This window comes from Pseudophryne corroboree, chromosome 9 (genome assembly GCF_028390025.1).
Source record: "Pseudophryne corroboree isolate aPseCor3 chromosome 9, aPseCor3.hap2, whole genome shotgun sequence".
In the NCBI taxonomy this organism is placed as follows: domain Eukaryota; kingdom Metazoa; phylum Chordata; class Amphibia; order Anura; family Myobatrachidae; genus Pseudophryne; species Pseudophryne corroboree.
In genome coordinates, this window is record NC_086452.1 from 279,438,499 (window position 1) to 279,458,099 (window position 19,601).

Here is a 19,601-nt window from a genome sequence, read left to right on the forward strand (position 1 = left end):
TAATTGACACAAGTAATGATCCTTTAACATATTTAAGAACTTGCTGCCCCTCGCTTTAACACATGAATCGTTTCTCCAATTTATATCAGGATAATTAAAATCCCCAATCACTAGACTGTCCCCAAATCCTGCAGCCCTTTCGATTTGCTGCAAGAGTTGTTCTTCCTCATGTATGCTAATATCCGGCTGTTTGTAGCATGTGCCTATGACTAGTTTTTTTTTGCATCAATACCCCCACTTGAGATTTCAACCCTTGGTGACTCCACATTATCGCCAGTCCCCTCATAAATAACCTCCTTTAAGTATGGTTTGAGAGATGGTTTAACATAAAGACATACACCTCCTCCTGTTTTGCTAGCCCTGTCCCTCCAGAAAAGAGAATACCCCTCCAAGTTTGCAACCCAGTAGTGAGAGTCATCCCACCATGTGTCCGTAATACCTATAATGTCATACTCAGCCTTTGATGCTAACAATTTTAATTCCCCCATTTTACCTGCTAGACTTCTTGCGTTTGCAAGCATACATTTTAGTTTAGCGGTTCCCTTGTCCATTTGTTATTTTAAAGATATCCTATCATGGTTTACTGGTGCATCCCTAGAGTTGCTCTTACTGACTGTCCTTCTCGCTCCCTATCCACCCCACCATACTTAATACTGCCCACCTTACTCTTCTCTTTGATCAACCCAGTGTTTCCGTCTAAATTCTCCGCCCTGACATAAGTATTTTCCCTTATGCTCCGTATATAATTTTTTATATGCTGTAATGACGACACATAATTGTTATCAGTTAATGTTTTAGCAATACCTTTGTTAATACCCTTTTTAGAACTAATGTAAATAACCTTGCCGTTGCCGAATGCTCTTTCCCTCCCCCCCCCTTCTCCATCCCCATTTAACTCACTACCACCAAGGGAGTGGGAGGATGAAGAGAGTGTTGATACTTCATCTTCACTTGTGAGATCAAATAAAGAGAAAGTGCCAGAGGGTTCAGGTAGGGAATTGAGCAGGTCACTGGCTGAGTTACAGCATACCATTTCATCTCGGATTATATCAATCTTATCCTTGAAGTAGGAAGTAAGTTCTTGTGCACGGACAGTAGCTAGTCGCTTGGGGTTGGTGACATGAGAAGAGATGAGAGATTGGAAATATGTTTGTTTGGCAGTGTCCAGGGCCTGACGATAGGAGTGGTAGGTGGTTTTATATGTGAGAAAGTCACTTGGATTCTGAGATTTATGCCATTTTCGTTCTACTTTACGTGACAGTTTTTGTAGGTGTCTTGTCGATTTAGAGTGCCACGGTTGGCATCTAAGCCTACATGGAGTATGATGTGTGGCTGGAGCCACTTCATCAAGGGCACGCTCTAGAGTCTGGTGCAGGTGGGATACAGCAGTCTCAGGTGTGGTAAATATAGAAACTGGTGAGATCAATTGATGCAGAGAAGTGGAAAGTTGTTGAAACTTTATATTGTTAGTATTTCTGTGGGTTAGAGAAGGCTGCTTGTTTTTAGTGTCAGAGTTTAGAGAAATGGAAGATATTGAGAAGGTGGTCAGGTTGTGATCACAGAAAGTGAAAGGAGTGTTAATGAATTCAGAAACTGAGCAAAGCCTGGTGAACACAAGATCAAAGCAGTGGCCCTCCTGGTGAGTAGAGGAGTCAGACCATTGGGTGAGGCCAAGAGAGGAGGTTAGAGAGAGGAGTTTGGAGGCATGAACATATTGTGGACTGTCAAAAGCTATATTGAAATTGCCCATAATGATGGTGGAGATGTCAGAAAGATAAGAAGTGTGGGAGCCAGGCAAAAAATTCTTCTAGAAATTGTTGTCTGAGTTGCCCAGGAGGGCGATAGATAGCTGCAACATGCAGAGAGAAGGGGGTGAAAATCCTGATAGAGTGAATTTCAAATGATGTGAATGCGAGTGATGGAAGCTGAGGTAGAACTGTGTATGTGAAAAATGGAACAGTAATATTCCAACCCCACCACCTTTACTATTACCAGGCCTGGATTTGTGTGTGCAGTGGAAACCACCATGTGACAGTGCTGCAGGGGAGGCTGTGTCTAATTGTGTGAGCCTCGTTTCTATTATAGCTAGCAGATTAAAGTTGTGAGAGATAAAGAGGTCATGGATGGATGTTAATTTGCTACAAATAGAGCGTGCATTCAATAAGGCACATTTTAGTGACTTGGAGGCGGATGGGAGATATGTGATATTTATGAGGTTAGATGGTTTTCTATGTTGTTTTGAGACAGCTGAGTGTGAGTGGGACAGGTGGGTTAGGACAGGATTTGGTGATATGTCACCAGCTAATAAAAGCAGAAGAGTGAGATAAATATTGGTGGATGATTGTGAGTGTTTATTATGGTGGCCAATTGTGGTTGTCAAAGTACTTGCAGAGAAGTAAGTATAACGCTCATGAGTGTTTAGAAGAGGGGAGTGAAGAATAGAAGCTCTAATGTGCACAGAGGGGTGAGTTGAAGGGTGAGTGTAGAATGTGTTAACTTTGGTGAGAATTCCATGAATTGAAATACGAAACAGTAGTATAGTGAACATGCTGTGGTAGTTTTTTAGTTAAATTTGGGTTAAGTGGTATAGGAATAATTTGTTTAAAGTAAAGTCACCTTTCCTTAATGTTGCTCAATGTTTGTTCAACTGCTTTTTTTTTTTTTTTTTTACTGTTCAGATCCACACTTATGCTGGCCATACAAAAGCACGATATCTTTCCAACCAGCCAAATAGTTGGCTGGTTGGAAAGATAATCTGGCAGTGTGTGGGAGGAAACGATTATCAGCCGTTTGCTCCCACACACTGAAAAACAGCCAGAAACGGTCTGTCCAACTAGTTGGGAAAATCAAACTTGTTTGATTTTCCCAACTAATCATTCAGGTGTAGGGGGAAAGTTTCCCCCAAATGAACGATTAGTAGGCGGACACTGGCCGGCAGTGTCCACCTACTTCTGTCACCATTACTGCCTGCTGGGCAGCACTGTGGAGCAGGAGCCGGGAGGAGGTGCAGGGGCAGCTGCGGCAGTTCATCATTGTTGCTGGGCTGCCCCTGTCATGTGGCCACCCCCAGTAGCGGCCACGGCAGAGCGGGAGGAAGTGCAGGGGCAGCTGCGGCAGTCTGTCACTGCTGCCGGGCTACCCCTGTCACCTTGGCAGCAGAAGTGGCGTGGGAGCCGCAGGTTCAGGGGCAGCCGCGGCAGTTCATCATTGCTGCCGGGCTGCCACTGTCACACGAGCACCCCCACAGTAGCATCCACGGCGGAGCGGGAGGAAGTGCAGGGGCAGCTGCGGCAGTCTGTCACTGCTGCCTTTGCCCCCCCCCCCTCCCCGGGATTCATGTCAGCGCATCGGTGGTGCGGGAGCCGAGAGGAGGACCAGGGGAAAATGCAGCAGTCCATCACTGCCCCTGTCACCATGGCGGCATCGGTGAAGTGGGAGGCATCCCGCCTCCCGCTTCACCGATGCCGCCATGGTGACAGGGGCAGTGATAGACTGCCGCATTTTCCCCTGGTCCTCCTCTCGGCTTCCGCACCACCGATGCGCTGATGTGTCATGCAGCAGATGAGAGGTACCTGCGGTGACGGTATCTGGAGCAGTCTGAGTTTGGGTACAACGGCCGGAGATAGCATGCTGCTATACGGGGGGGGGGGGGGCTACCTGGATGCCCCCCTGCTGCGTACATGGTGCTGTGCTGCGGCGGGGTGTATTGGAAAATGGAGCAGGTGGAGGCCAGCTCTGCTCCCCCGGTCTGCTGAGGCTGCTCTCCCTGGGACGTCAGGTAGTAGCGCTGGGGCTGTCTAGCTACAGGCTCCTGGGGGGGGGGTTTGCTGCTGCTGTTCTTGATGGCCTTTGGGCTGACCCACGCTGAAGTCCAAGCCCGGGAGCAGCACCCCCTGCAGCCCCACTAGCTATTGTACAGCACTCGGCACCCCTCACTCCCACGTGAGCATCACCCAGAGGAGCATTTTCAGTGTCCTGTGCCCGCACCTTCCTTGCGGAGGACCAGGGGCAGCCGCAGCAATCCATCACTGCTGCTGGGTTGCCCCTGTCAGCTGGCATTGAGCCACTGGCGTTTCTATAATGGGTGCAGTGTGCGAGTCCAGAGGGGCTCCCCACCGCACACGCTGCACCCATTTTCTGAATACTCACCCCTCCGGAGACCCGCAGCGATGTTTATGGCGGTGTCAAAACTCTATGAAAATGGCCCAGCGGCCATTTTCACGGAGTTATGTGCATGCGCAGTAGAGAAAACTCTGGGAAAATGGCCACTGCACCATTTTCCTGGAGATATGCGCATGCGCAGTAGAGTCTGAGCACTCTAATGCTCAGACTCTCAGCGCTGCCGGCAGAGAGGAGTGGGCCCGAATGGAGGAGGCTGCACCTGGGCCTCCTCCTCTCTTAAAACGCCCCTGCATTGAGCCCTCAATATGTCCAACACTGCACCTAGCTGGCATCCCCCCCCCCTTCCCCGCAATCGCCAACACCTTTGTGGCAAGTTCTTGCATACTACCCCCCATGATCACTTGGCACACCTACCCCCGCAATCACCACCACTGCCAGTCCATTGGTGCTGGTGCCGGGGCTCCCGTCAGCCCAGTATCCCTTGTAGCACAAATGACAACAGGGAATGGAACATGCAAACATTACCTGTAGCAGTGGGTCCACCTGGTTGTCAGCGTTTTTATTGACATTTTATGGAAAGAACTAAAAGACCTCCAACCTCTACTTGGCGTAATGCGCGTAAGGGGCTCTACTTGGTGTAGTGAGTGTAAGGGGCTCTACTTGGCGTAAATGCGTGTAAGGTGCTCTACTTGGCGTCATGTGTGTAAGGGGCTCAACCTCTTCTGTAGACAGGCACTGTCCGCCTACTTCAGTGACATCACAAGTTGGACAGAAGTTGGCAGGTTGGTTGGTCTAATGAAAAGTTGGTTAGGTGTGTGGAGCACTGATGAAAAGTTGGTCAGATGTGTGGAGCACTGTTTTAGTTGAACAGACAAGTTGGATGGTTGGAAGTTTGGAGTGTTGGCGAAAAGTTGGTCTGATGTATGGCTAGCATTAGTTAATTCCACGCAAGCTGACCCCTTGACTGAATCTAAAGAAATACTGTGTCTGATTAAGACACGGCCTACTTCTGAACATTTGGTGACCTGATTGAAACGCTAATCAAAGAAAATAGATTGCACTGGGTGGGTAAACAGGCAAAAGCATACTCTGTTTGATCTGCAGTCTCATCGGCTGAGGATTGGACAAGTGTGTGTCCAGCATTAGAATCTGGCTGAATTTAACCTATGGATGTTTCCTCACATTGCTACATTTACCTCTATAGGTGCATACACACTGTGTGATTTATCTACCGATATGGACAGTATAGTCTATAACTATTGAAAACATAGTACATATTGCACCGTGTGTATACAGCTTGCGATGACGATGTGCAAGTAAAAAAATACACTGGGCAGGAAGGTCAATTTTAACTAGAAAGTGTACAATCTAGTATAGTCAAAATTGTATATAGTTAAAATTGTACATAGCTAAAATTGCACCGTGTTTATAGTCAAAAACTGTGGTTTTGGGCTCTGGGGTGTTCAAGGGAAATTGCTAAGTCAAAATCAACCTTTAAGCAGAATCACACCATGTGTATGCACCTTAAGATTCGTAACAGCAGGTTAGCACTGCGATATAGCATGTTGGAGGCTTCCCTTTCATTTGTTCAGTTAGCAATTTAATAAAAATGGGAATCTGATATTACTAGAATACTGATGAAGCTTAGAAGAAGATAATTAGAACCTATTTTAGGATGTCTCGATACATCAACTATTCCAAAATGTTATTGAAATTATTGTACAGACTATATTTAACAGCAGATAGGCAACATAACATTTGGTTGTACATTTCTAAATTTTATTAGAGGAATTCTGGTTATTGTGATGTTCTATATATTTTGGAGTTGCCTGATTTAACAACCCCTTGGGCTGGAAATTGCAGCCTTGATCACTGGGGTGACTGTGGCAAAGCTTTGACCTCCACCATTACTCTTATCTATTTGAAAGCGCCCTGTTCTATTGATACATACAGTATGTGATAGGTCATATTGTGACTGCCGCTAGAGCAGCTATACAACTTTTGCTTTACCCATTATGTAAATTCTAGAAACAAATGTTCATAGGAATTTATTAATGGAGACCAGGAGTGCCCAGGAGCTATTCAATTAATTCCTGCAACTGGTCCAGAGGCTGCTTTGATCACAGATTTCTGCTTTGCTCTCTTGAGGTGTGAGCAGAAATCCGCATTAAGTAGGGTTTTGGGGTTTTGTTGCAGGTGTGGGATGCGTCAAAACTGCATGACAGCCGGAATTTAGTACAGGGGAAGCTGCTTAATGCAGCAAATCCCTGTGCAAAATAGTGGTACTTGCATTAATTAAATAGCTCCCAGGCTAAGAGCCCGCGTCACAATTGAATTGCCCCAAAGAGTCTACCACCTGGTGGTCAGAACCCCATCTACTTGGAGACATAGGTGGAGCCACTGTGCAAAAGGTCAGCAGCAGGGCCGTAACTAGGTGTGTGCCAGCGGTGCCTATACGACCACCACTGTCTATGGAAGGCAGCTCCATAACCACTGGCAAAAGCTGCAACACTGCCCACGGTGAAGTGTGCCCAGCTCCTTCTTGTATCTCATGTAGTTAGTTATCTACATTTCATTGGGCAGCGCTGCAGCTGCCCGCCCATAGGCTCTGCCCCCTCCCTGTTACCCCTCTCTGGCCACATCTCCACTTGTCACAGTGAGTGAGCAGACAAAGTCCCATCCACTTACATGCCCAGCATCCATGACTGTAGCAGGGAGAGAGTGTCCACAAGCTCTGCCCCCTCCCTGCCTTGTTTCTGAGTAGGGAAAGGAGGAAGCCAACACTTACTCTCACACTCTCTCTCTCTCTCTCTTTACACACACTCTTTGCACCTGACGTAATGTGTATATGTGGCTCTTTTATGATCGCAACATGTATAAGGGGTAATAATGTGCGGTGTAATGTGACTAACGGAAGCTAATGTGCATTGTAATGTGAATAATGGCTATCACTATGGGACATACACACGGAGAGATCAGTGTTTAATTTCTAAGCAATCTAGTCAGATTGCTTCGAAATTAAGCATACATCTCTCCGTGTGTACCTCCCTTGACATATACTTCTGTGCATTGTAATGCAAATAAATGGACACAACGGTGGTATGTGACTAACGTGCGCAACTGTGTGGTGTAATGTGACTAACAGACACTACTGCACGGTATAATGTGACTAACATGCGCTACTGTGCGGAATGATGTAACTAATGGATTGTACTGTGCAATACAATGTGAATGGACGCTACAGTGTAATGTGACTAATGGATGCTATTGTTACACATGCGCTACTGTGTGAATTAATGTGACTAGTGGATGCTACTGTGCATTGTAATGTGAATAACAGACACTATGGTGCAATGTGACTAACGGAAGCTACGGTATAATGTGCTTAATGTGCGGTGAAATGTGATTAACGGACGCTACTGTGTAATGTGACTAACGGATGCTACTGTGTATTATAATACAAATAATGGACGCTATGGTGTAATGTGACTAATAGACGGAACTGTGTGGTGTAATGTAAATTGGTACTATTCTGTGTCCAAGCCCCTTCCCCTTAAAGCCGAGCATGTGTTTTTTTGACGCGTGCCTTAGGTGCACACTTCCCTATTTTAAATATGGAGGTGAAAAGGGGGAACCAATTTTCTTTTTGGCACAGGTCACCAAAATGTCTAGTTACAGTACTGGTGAGCAGAGTAGAATATACATTCATATTTTAGCACCACCCCATGAAAAATGTGACCTTATGATGGTGCTAAATGTTAAACACAATTTGACTCTCAATTTTGTAAATTATAGGGTATGATGATTTCTACTTACTTGCACTGGTATTTTTGTCCTTGCTGATCCACCAAAAGAAAGTAATAACCATGCCATGCATCTGGGTTGGATTTCATTGTGACACTTCTAATGTTTATTCCATAAAGCACATTGATGCCACAGCTAAAATCTTTTAAATACCTCTCCATGTCATGTGCATGGGGGAAGAATTCATGAGAGTAATCCCTAAAACGCAAGACCTCATCATGACTCAGCAGTGAGTTCCAGTCATGCCGAAGATTGAATTCTTTGTTCCTGTGTCCTGTAAATTGCTTGTTTATGCTAATTAACCTGCGGTGTCGTGGAAAATGAAGAAAGAAGCTACCAGGGCTCTGGTTTCTTTCAAAGACAATGTAATCCCTCATAGAATCTTCAAGAAACTTTGCAATCTGGAGACCCCCAGGGCCAGCACCAAGCACACAGTAATCATGTGTGGTCTGCTGTGAGAGCAGAGATGGAAAGCTTAAAATTAAAACAATCTGCTGCACTTGCATCCTGCACAAGAAAAGAAAATGTAAAATTGTGACATCCTCTTAATAATTCCAGGGATCTTAATGTGTAAAATAACTTTCACTAGGAGAAAAATAATTGCTTGCAAAGCTAGTATTCATTGAATACACTCCCAATTAATAAAGGTTGTTTAAAGAAATGTATAGTTGTTTGGTTATTTCCAGAATACTGCTTTTCATTTCATTATACAGTATAATTTATACTGTATCTAACATATTGCTATTTAATATCAATGGTTTTACATACAACATATACAGAAGCGTAATTACAGAGGGAGCAATTGCTATTGGGGCCGGCCACTTGGGGTGCCTGATGACCCAGCAAGCAACCCCACTGCACCGTTTTTAATTCATTTTCTCATACGTCCTAGAGGATGCTGGGGTCATCATAGAACCATGGAGTATAGACGGGATCCGCAGAAGACATGGGCACTTTAAGACTTTCAAAGGGTGTGAGCTGGCTCCTCCCTCTATGCCCCTCCTCCAGAGTCCAGTTTTAGAATTGTGCCCAGTGAGACTGGACGCACTACAGGGAGCTCTACTAAGTTTCTCTGAAAAAGACTTTTGTTAGATTTTTTATGTTCAGGGAGGCTGCTGGCAACAGTCTCCCGACTTCGTGGGACTTAGGGGAGAGAAGTATGACCCACTTCCAGTGAGTTCAAGGGCTCTGCTTCTGGCTACAGGACACCATTAGCTCCTGAGGGTGCTGATCGCTGGGTACGCCTAGATGCTCACTTCCGCAGCCGGCCGTCACCCCCTTACAGAGCCAGAAGTCAGAAGACAGGTGAGTAGCTGAAGAAAAGAAGACTTAAGTGACGGCATTCTCTGAGGTACCGCACAGCACGTGGACGCTGCGCGCCAAGCTCCCACATACACACAGCACTACAGGGTGCAGGGCGCGGGGGGAGGGGGGGGGGCGCCCTGGGCAGCTAATAAATCTTCAGTGGACACTGGCAAGAGGGGACATTAGTGCCGAGGCACTGTCCTAACCCCCGCCTGTATAATCATAAAAGAAACGGGCCGGAAGCGCGCCATTAAGGGGGCGGAGCTTCATCCTCAAAGCTCACTCAGCGCCATTTTCTCCCCATCAGGCTGCAGAGACGCTGGTCCTTCCTTCACACAGACAAGTATCAGGGTGCAAAAAGGGGGGGGGGGCACTGACTGACGGTGCAATATACTTTATATTAAAAGCGCTGCAGGTCTGGGGCATTTATTGGGCGCTTCAGAACCGGATTGAGCGCTGGGGTGTGAGTTGGCAAATCCCCTCTGTGTCTCTGACAGGCTTTACTGTGGGTCTGTCCCCTATATACCCGGTGTGTCTGTGGGTGTTTGGTCGACATGTCTGAGGCTGAAGGCTCTTCCCTGGAGGAGGCTGTATTAGGGACACAAACGGCTGTGGGGGTGACCCTGTCAGCACCGCCGACACCGGATAGGGTAAATGTGTTGAACGCCTTGAATGCTAATGTGGCTCTTATTAGTAAGAGGCTAGATAAGTCTGAGTCTCAGACCCAGGCATGGAAGAAATCTGTAGAAGATATGTTATTGCAATGTCAGGTCCCCTCAGGGTTACAGAAACGTACGCTGGCCCAGTTGGCAGACACTGATACCGACACAGACTCTGATTCCAGTGTCGACTATAGCGATTCCAGATTAGATCCAAAATTGGCAAAAAGCATTCAGTACATGATTGTGGCGGTTAAAGAGGTACTACATATCACTGAGGACCCGGCTGTCCCTGATAAAAGGGTCTGTATGTATAAGGAAAGGAAACCTGAGGTAACGTTTCCTCCCTCTCATGAACTAAACACGCTATTTGAAAAAGTCTGGGAAGGTCCTGACAAAAAGTTTCAGATTCCCAAAAGAATTACGGTAGCTTATCCATTTCCCTCTGCAGATAGGGAAAAGTGGGAGTCACCCCCCCACTGTAGACAAGGCCCTGTCACGTTTGTCTAAAAAGGTGGCTCTCCCGTCACCTGACACGGCGGCCCTTAAGGATCCTGCGGATCGTAAACAAGAAACTACGTTAAAGTCCATTTATGCGACCACAGGTATGTTACTCAGACCTGTCATTGCGTCTGCGTGGGGAAGTAGTGCTATCGAAAGGTGTGCAGATGACTTGTCTTCTGAAATAGATACCCTAGATTGGTATAGCATCCTCTTGGCTCTGGGATATATTAAGGACGCTGCAGCATTCCATAAGGAAGCTGCGAGAGATATTGGTCTTTTGGGATCAAAGGCCAATGCCATGGCAGTCTCAGCTAGACGAGCGTTGTGGATTCACCAATGGAATGCTGATTCCAAGAAAAGTATGGAAACTCTACCATATAAAGGTAAGGCCTTATTTGGTGACGGCCTTGATGATTTGGTATCTACAGCTACCGCGGGTAAGTCATCCTTTTTGCATTATGTTTCTCCACAACAAAAGAAAATGCATCACTATCAGATGCAGTCCTTTCGACCCAATAAATACAGAAAGGGCAGAGGTTCTTCCTTCCATGCTACTAGACTACTAGAGGAAGGGGAAGAGGTAAAGGATCACCAGCCTTGTCAGGTTCCCAGGAGCAGAAGTCCTTCCAGGCTTCTGCCAATTCCACCGCATGACATTGGGGCTCCTATGCGGGAGTCCGCACCGGTGGGGGCACGTCTCAAACTCTTCAGTCAGTTTTGGGTTCGTTCGGACCTAGAACCATGGTTTTTACAAATAGTATCCCAAGGGTACAAGCTGGAGTTTCAAGACGTTCCCCCTCGCCGTTTTTTCAAATCGGCCTTACCAGCTTCTCTTCCGGACATGGAGGTAGTTTGCAACGCAATACAAAAGTTGTGTCAAAATCAAGTTATCATCAGGGTTCCCCAGTCACAACAGGGAGAAGGTTTTTATTCGAGCCTGTTTGTGGTTCCGAAGCCGCACGGCTCGGTCAGACCAATCCTAAACCTGAAATCCCTAAATTTCTACATCAAGAAATTCAAATTCAAGATGGAGTCTCTCCGATCAGTAATCTCCAGTCTGGAGGAAGGGGATTTTATGGTTTCGGTGGACATAAAGGATGCATACTTACATGTTCCCATTTATCCTCCGCATCATGCTTACCTGAGGTTTGCAATTCAGGATTGTCATTACCAATTTCAAACGTTGCTGTTTGGTCTGTCCACGGCTTCGAGGATTTTCACCAAAGTGATGGCGGAGATGATGGTGCTCCTTCACAAGCAAGGAGTCACGATTATCCCATACTTGGACGATCTCCTGATAAAGGCGAGATCCAGGGACCAGTTGGTGCAAACAGTTGCACTCTCCGTGACAGTTCTTCAGCAACATGGTTGGCTCCTAAACTTGCCAAAATCACAGTTGCTTCCGACGACGCAGTTGTCGTTTTTAGGAATGATATTGGACACAGAACTACAGAGAGTTATTCTTCCAGTAGAAAAGGCTCTGGAACTTCAGAGTCAAGTCAAACAAATTCTGAAACCAGCAAGAGTGTCAATCCATCAATGCATTCGGTTGCTGGGGAAGATGGTTGCGGCCTACGAGGCCATTCAGTTTGGCAGGTTCCATGCCAGAGTGTTCCAGTGGGACCTGTTGGACAAGTGGTCCGGGTCCCACCTAACACATGCACCGGAGGATAATCCTGTCTTCCAAGACCAGGGTATCATTCCTGTGGTGGCTGCACAGCTCTCACCTCCTAGAGGGGTGCAGGTTCAGGATTCAGGATCCTAGTGACCACGGATGCAAGCCTCCGAGGCTGGGGGGCAGTCACAATGGGAGAAAACTTCCAAGGAAGATGGTCAAGTCAGGAAACTTGTCTCAACATAAATGTTCTGCAGTTAACGGCCTTCTGCAAGCGGAACATCTTCTTCGAGATCTGCCTGTACTGATCCAGTTGGACAATGTAACAGCAGTAGCGTAAATAAACCGACAGGGCGGAACGAAAAGCAGAGCGGCAATGGCAGAAGCCACAATGATTTTTTTGCTCTGTCAGCGATCTTCATTCCAGGAGTGGACAACTGGGAAGCAGACTTCCTCAGCAGACACGATCTCCATCCAGGAGAGTGGGGCCTCCACCAAGAAGTCTTCGCAGAGGTGACAGGTCGTTGGGGAGTTCCTCAAGTAGAAATTATGGCATCTCGTCTCAACAAGAAGCTTCAGAAATATTGTTGCAGGTCAAGGGACCCTCAAGCAATTGCAGTGGATGCACTGGTGACACCGTGGGTGTTTCAGTCGGTGTATGTATTCCCTCCACTTCCTCTCATTCCAAAGGTTGTAAAGATCATAAGAAGAACAAAGATCCGGGCGATCCTCATTGTCAAATACTGGCCAAGGAGGGCTTGGTATCCAGATCTTCAGGAATTACTCATAGGAGATTCCTTGCCTCTTCCTCTGCACGAGGACCTGTTACAACAGGGACCGTGCGTGTATCAGGACTTACCGCGGCTACGTTTGACGGCATGGCGGTTGAGCGCAAAATCCTAGCCCGTAAGGATATTCCCAGTGAAGTCATTCCCACACTTATTCAGGCCAGAAAAGGGGTAACGTCTAAACATTACCACCGTATTTGGAGAAAATATGTTTCTTGGTGTGAATCCAATGGGGCTCCAACGGAAGAGTTTCGGCTAGGACGTTTTCTCCATTTTCTACAAGCAGGTGTGGATGCGGGCCTAAAATTGGGCTCAACTAAGGTACAGATTTCGGCCTTATCGGTTTTCTTTCAGAAACAATTGGCCTCCCTTCCAGAAGTTCAGACTTTCGTGAAAGGTGTGTTGCACATCCAACCTCCATTTGTGTCTCCAGTGGAACCATGGGATCTTAATGTGGTGTTGCAGTTCCTTCAATCACATTGGTTTGAACCTTTACGGAAGGTGGAGTTGAAATTCCTCACTTGGAAAGTGGTCATCCTGTTGGCCTTGGCATCTGCAAGGCGGGTGTCTGAGTTAGCGGCCTTGTCTTACAAGAGCCCTTATTTGATTTTCCATGAAGATAGAGCTGAATTGAGGACACGTCAACAATTTCTAATGAAGGTGGTTTCCTATTTCCTCATGAACCAACCTATTGTGGTGCCTGTGGCTACTGACGCCTTCACGGAGTCAAAATCTCTAGATGTGGTCAGAGCTTTGAAGATTTATGTCGCCAGAACGGCTCAGATTAGGAAAACAGAGGCTCTGTTTGTCCTGTATGCTCCCAACAAGGATCTGTAACACGATTCAGCATGCTCATTCCACGGCTGCATTGCCGTTACCGGAATCGGTGAAGGCCCATTCTACTAGAAAGTTGGGCTTATCCTGGGCGGCTGCCCGGGGGAGTCTCGGCATTGCAACTTTGCCGAGCAGCTACTTGGTCGGGGTCAAACACATTTGCAAAGTTCTAAAAGTTTGACACCTTGGCCGATGAAGACCTTAAGTTTGGTCAATCGGTGCTGCAGAGTCATCCGCACTCTCCCGCCCGTTCTAGAGCTTTGGTATAACTCCATGGTTCTATGATGACCCCAGCATCCTCTAGGACGTATGAGAAAATAGGATTTTAATACCTACCGGTAAATCCTTTTCTCTTAGTCCGTAGAGGATGCTGGGCACCCGTCCCAGTGCGTACTGTATCTGCAGTTATTAGTTGTGGTTACACACATGTTGTGTTACATTATTGTCAGCATGTTGCTGCAATTGTTCATGCTGTTGGCTTGTGTTCTGTTGAATGCCACGTTGTGCGGCATGCTTGAGGTGTGAGCTGGTATGAATCTCACCTTAGTTTAACAATAAATCCTTTCCTCGAAATGTCTGTCTCCCTGGGCACAGTTCCTATAACTGGAGACTGGAGGAGGGGCATAGAGGGAGGAGCCAGTTCACACTCTTTCAACGTCTTAAAGTGCCCATGTCTCCTGTGGATCTCATCTATACCCCATGGTTCTATGATGACCCCAGCATCCTCTACGGACTAAGAGAAAATTTTTATTAGTAGCACGCCGGCAGATTGCTTGAATAATTCCTGTCAGGAAGGGGGGGGGGGTTAGTGTCAATGCCCTTAAAGTGTGCCTGGAGCTGCCTATTAGACAGTAGATTCGCGAGACTCCCCTAAGGCTGAATCTTACACACACTTTAGTCACTGTTACCTGAGTGGAGAAGAAGGACATCAGTTGACAGTGTACTACGGTGCGGGGAGGGGACGACACAACGGACATCTGTCTTTATATTGCGGGTAGGTAGGGGGTGTTTACACCTGCTATTCTGTACTGCGGGAGGGGGGGGGGGGGGTCGCCAGCTAGCTGATGTGTATTGGAGAGGGTGGAGGTTACAAAGCAGCAGCAGCACTCTGTACAGGCTATTGACATCCAGAAATGCACATCGTAGCTGTGTTACGGGGGTGTATGGCAGCTGCTGCAGGTGTGTGTGCTGTGAGTGGGAAAGGGGATGCTGATGGACGGTGTGTGTGCGGAGGCAGGAAGTCTGGTAGGGTGTAGGATGGCTGCATATGCATTTGCCTTGGGGAGTGGGGTGTACTGACAGGCATAAACACTCGGAGGGAAACCTGTGATGGGGTCCCTATATAAATTTTGCTATGGGGCCCGCATAGTTGTAGTTACAACCCTGAACATATAGGGGATTATGTAATAAGTATCAAGATTATGGAACCAATGCGATTTCGGCAAGCAAGATGGCAGTCACACCAGCACATTAGTTATTAACCCACTGACAGCAGTTGTAGGCTGACCTCAATCTAGCAGAGGACAATAAAGAGGAGGTGAACGGTGCTGGACCTCGCTTGCCAGACAATAAAGTTATATAATATATCAGCAGCATACTTTTACGTATCACTGTGATACTAAATAAAATTTATTTGGTATCTTTTTAAATGGACCCCAAAGCATTTGCTATGTATTGGAACATTCTACAGGTGAAACTCAGAAAATTAGAATATCGAGCAAAAGTGATTTTTTTCAGTGTATTCAACTTAAAAGGTGAAACTCATATATTATATAGACTCATTACACGCAAAGTGAGATATTTCAAGCCTTTGTTATAATTTTGATGATTCTGGCTTACGGCTTAAGAAAACCCCAGATCTAAAATCTTAGAAAATTAGAATATAGTTTTCATTCTAGCACCCTGCCCTTTTCAAATCCGTGCAGTTCCTCTTTCCTGTCTGGGGTGTCGCTCTCTGCCGTGGTGCTTCTCAGCACACTCTGATCAGTTACTCAGTGCTGTGATACAGACCTGCGTGTGCCGAGAAGCACCAGAGACCAACACCCCAGGCAGGAAAGAGGAACTGCACAGGACTTGAAAGGTGCAGGGTGCTAGAATGAACACTAAGAATATTAAATAAAATCAATAAAAAAAGGATTTTAAATACAGAAATGTCAGCCCTCTGAAAAGTATAACCATGCATATGTACCCAGTACTTTGTTTGGGCCCCTTTTGCATGAATTACTGCCTCAATGCGGTGTGACGTGGATTCTATCAGCCTGTGGCACTGCTGAGGTGTTATGGAAGACCAGGATGCTTCAGTAGCAGCCTTCAGCTCTTCTGATTGTTCAGGCTCATGTCTCTCATCTTCAAGGTCAGGCGAGTTTGCAGGCCAATCCAGCAGAGTAATCCCACGATCATTGAACCACGTTTTGGTACTTTTGGCAGTGTGAGCAGGTACCAAGTCCTGCTGGAAAATGAAGTCAGCATCTTCATAAAGGTTGTCTGCTGACGGAAGCATGAAGTGCTCTAAAACGTCATGGTAGATGGCTGCCTTGACTCTGGACTTAATAAAGAACAATGGACCAACACCATCAGATGACATGGCTCCCCAAATCAACACAGACTGTGGAAACTTCACAATGGACTTCAAGCATCTTGGATTGTGTGCCTCTCCATTCTTCTTCCATACTCTGGGCCCTTGGTTTCCAAATGAGATGCAAAATTTGCTCTCATCAGAAAAGACGACTTTGGACCACTGAGCAACAGACCTGTTCTTTTTTTCTTTTGCCCAGGTAAAACGCTTCTGACGTTTGCTGTTCAAGAGCTAAAAGGTTGATAGGTAAAGGCTGACCAATCACTTTATCGGTTTGTGTGTATGTAAATGGTAATGCTGCCAATGAGGGTTTGGGGGGATCCACCTCCCCTCAAAGAGATAAGTATGGACAAAAAAAAAAAAGGAGGACTATAAAGGGGATTATAGAAACTGGAATGAGAAACGTAACTGGGGGGAAAAAAAGATTTGGATTCGAATACCACAGGACGAAGGAGACAGGAAGACCACTGAAGACCACTGGAAAAATGAGGATGAAAACCAAGCCTCCAGAGGATATAACCTAAAATATGGGGAAAGATTTCCAAGAATCAACAAGGATCGGTTTCAACAAGACGTCAGAAGGCAACGAAGAGAATGGTCCCCTTTCAGAAGGAAAAGAGGAGACAGGAATAATTACTCTAGCCAAAGATCGCGTACATGAAGGAAATATAGTACCCATAACAAGAGGGGCAATCATCAAGGGGACCATGAGAGGGAGAAAAAAAAGACACTACCTAGACACAAGAACCCTGGTGAATAGTTTCAATAGTGGCAGGGAAGAACTACAAGAAAAACGAAATACCTCAGCAAGGACCCTCATGAATAGGATCAATACACTATGTCATGATGAATTATCAGTAAATACAGACACAAAGGAATAGGATGAGGCAGAAAGCTATCTGGATGCTTTTTTAGACATCATACATCAGAACGAGAGCCTAGAAGATGTGGAAAAAACCAGGTGGAACCCCAGAGATTGCAGAATATCTAAAGGAGAGGAAGGAGAAAAATAAGCTCAACTTACACAAACGAGGGAAGTGAGAGGGAGCTAAGAACAGAACAAAAGAAGAAAGGAGCAAGAGGAGAAAAGAGGGAGGCCAAAAGAGCGACACAGAGGGTATATTCAACTTAAGTAGTCACTAACCCACAAAACATGAGATTGGTGTCTTACAAAAAGGGCTCAAATTTGCACCCACCAAGAAGATTAACAAATTTAGTACTTATATAGACTTACAAAAATTCATTAGAAAGATTACCCTTAAAAAGTACTTCAAAAGACAAGAAATACATCCAGAGACACATCCAAAAACCTTATTGGAAGTAAACTCATTCCAAACACACGAATCTCAAAGAACAGTCAACCTTCTATCCACAACATCTCAAAGGTCATCTTCTTACAGCATTTCAAAAACTAGTTGAATAAGACATTAGAAACATACCAGAAAATGAAAGAGGTAAAAAAGGAAGGAACAACATGACCAGAAATGAGGCAGTTGCTTTAAAGAACTCAGAGAAGAATAAGGAAATAACCTTTAAACCAGCAGACAAAGGAGGTGGGGTTGGCATCATGGACACAGATGCCTACATCGAAGAAGCGGAAAACATCCTGGGAGATAAGGAAAAATATGAAGTTCTGGAAAAATACTCGAGAGAAGCATTTAAATGTCAACTAAAGGAGATCCTGTAATCAGGGAAGATGAACATACTCAACAAGAAAAAATATGAGTACCTGTACCCAAATTGCCCCAGAATTACCGGTGTTTTACCGTCTTCCCAAGATGCAAAAGGACCCAAAGAAACCCCAGGGAAGACCGATAGTGTCAGGAATCAAATCTATTACCTCAAATCTGTCAAATTATATCGACAAGTTTTTGAAGCCACTTATGACCATACAATAGAGCCACCGCAAGGACACAACACAAGTTCTCAGCAAGCTACAAAAAATAGAATGGAAAGAAACATACCTGCTAGCCACTTGCAAAATTAAATCGCTTTATACATGTACTGAACACGACAAAGGATGTGAAAATGTAAGGAAGATCCTGGAAATAGACTCAGATGAAAAATCAACAGATCAACTACATCATAGAAGGAATCGGTTTCATACTAACCCATAATAACTTCTTTTTCAAGAACAAATTTTATATCCAAAAATGAGGGACTGCATTGGGGACAGTCTTTGCTCCCTCTTACGCCAATTTATTCCTATCACAGTGGGAAAAAGAGAGAATCTGGACCAACAACCAATATCAAAGAAATTTGATTCTATGGGCCCGCTACATTGACGATGTCATTATCATCTGGGACGGAGACGAAAGCTGTCTCACTGATTTCGTCAACCACATCAATCTGAATCAGGAACATCTGGAATTTACAAGTGAAATAAGCAAAACCTCTATCAATTTCCTGGACCGCACAATATCTATAGAAAATAATACTATTAAAACAAAGACATACACAAAGAAAGTTCACTGCAACAGTTACCTGGATGCAAAGAGCAATCATCAACACCATTGGAAATCCAATATCCCTAAAGGTCAGCTCAAACAGATAAGAAGGAACTGCTCCAGAGGACAAGATTGGAAAGAACAATCAAAACACCTACTGAAACAGTTTGAACAAAAACACTACAACAAAATAGATCTGGAGAAAGATCATGAAACAGTAAGTAGGATAAACAGAAATTCACTCCTCACCTCCAAAACAAAGGAAAACACCACTAAAGAAGATGTCTTATTCCTCATGGATTTCATGGGTCAAAGCAAATGGCTAGAAAAATCATTAAAGAAGCATTGGCATGTCCTTATAGCAGATGAAGAAATGTGAACTATTCTTCCAAAAGCTCCGAGAGTCATCTATAGAAGAGCCCCCACCATCAAGACAAAGTAGTACACAGCCAACTGCAGAAGAAGGAAGCTAACAAGACTTGGCTGGACATCAAAAAAGCAGGGTTCTACAAATGTGGCTCTTGCATAGCCTGTAAAAGGACAAACAGCCACACAACAAGATCAATTATTAACGTCAAAACAAATAATAAAAAAGGGAGTTTTTTTTCAAATCAGAGAAACTATCACGTCATTCAAACGGCATTATATACCTCCTATGGTGCCCATGCGGCTCCCAATATTTAGGAAAGACGATACGAAAACTCTACATTCGGATCAACAAACATTTAAACAATATAAAAAAAGGCAAGGAAGATCATAGTGTAACCAAACACTTCAAAGACGTGCACAACTGCGCCCATCCAAACTCTTTTTTGTAGGTTTAAAAACAGTGCAACCACAATGGAGGGGTGGAGTCTTGGATGAAGAGCTATTAAAGGAGGAAACAAAAATGATCTTTGAAATAGAGACCCTCTACCCCAAAGGACTTAACATAGCCTTTGAACTCCT

General features: G+C 45.3%; 1 protein-coding gene across 1 annotated transcript in view; it reads right to left on the minus strand.

Moving 5' to 3' along the window:
* Positions 1-19,601, minus strand: part of FOXRED2 (FAD dependent oxidoreductase domain containing 2) — an 804,453-nt gene that overhangs the window by 681,212 nt on the left and 103,640 nt on the right. Inside the window, exon 2 of the mRNA XM_063940315.1 lies at positions 7,939-8,433. Within this exon, the coding sequence (XP_063796385.1) occupies positions 7,939-8,432 (494 nt within the window). The 5' untranslated portion in view covers position 8,433. The remainder of the gene's footprint in view (positions 1-7,938; positions 8,434-19,601) is intronic.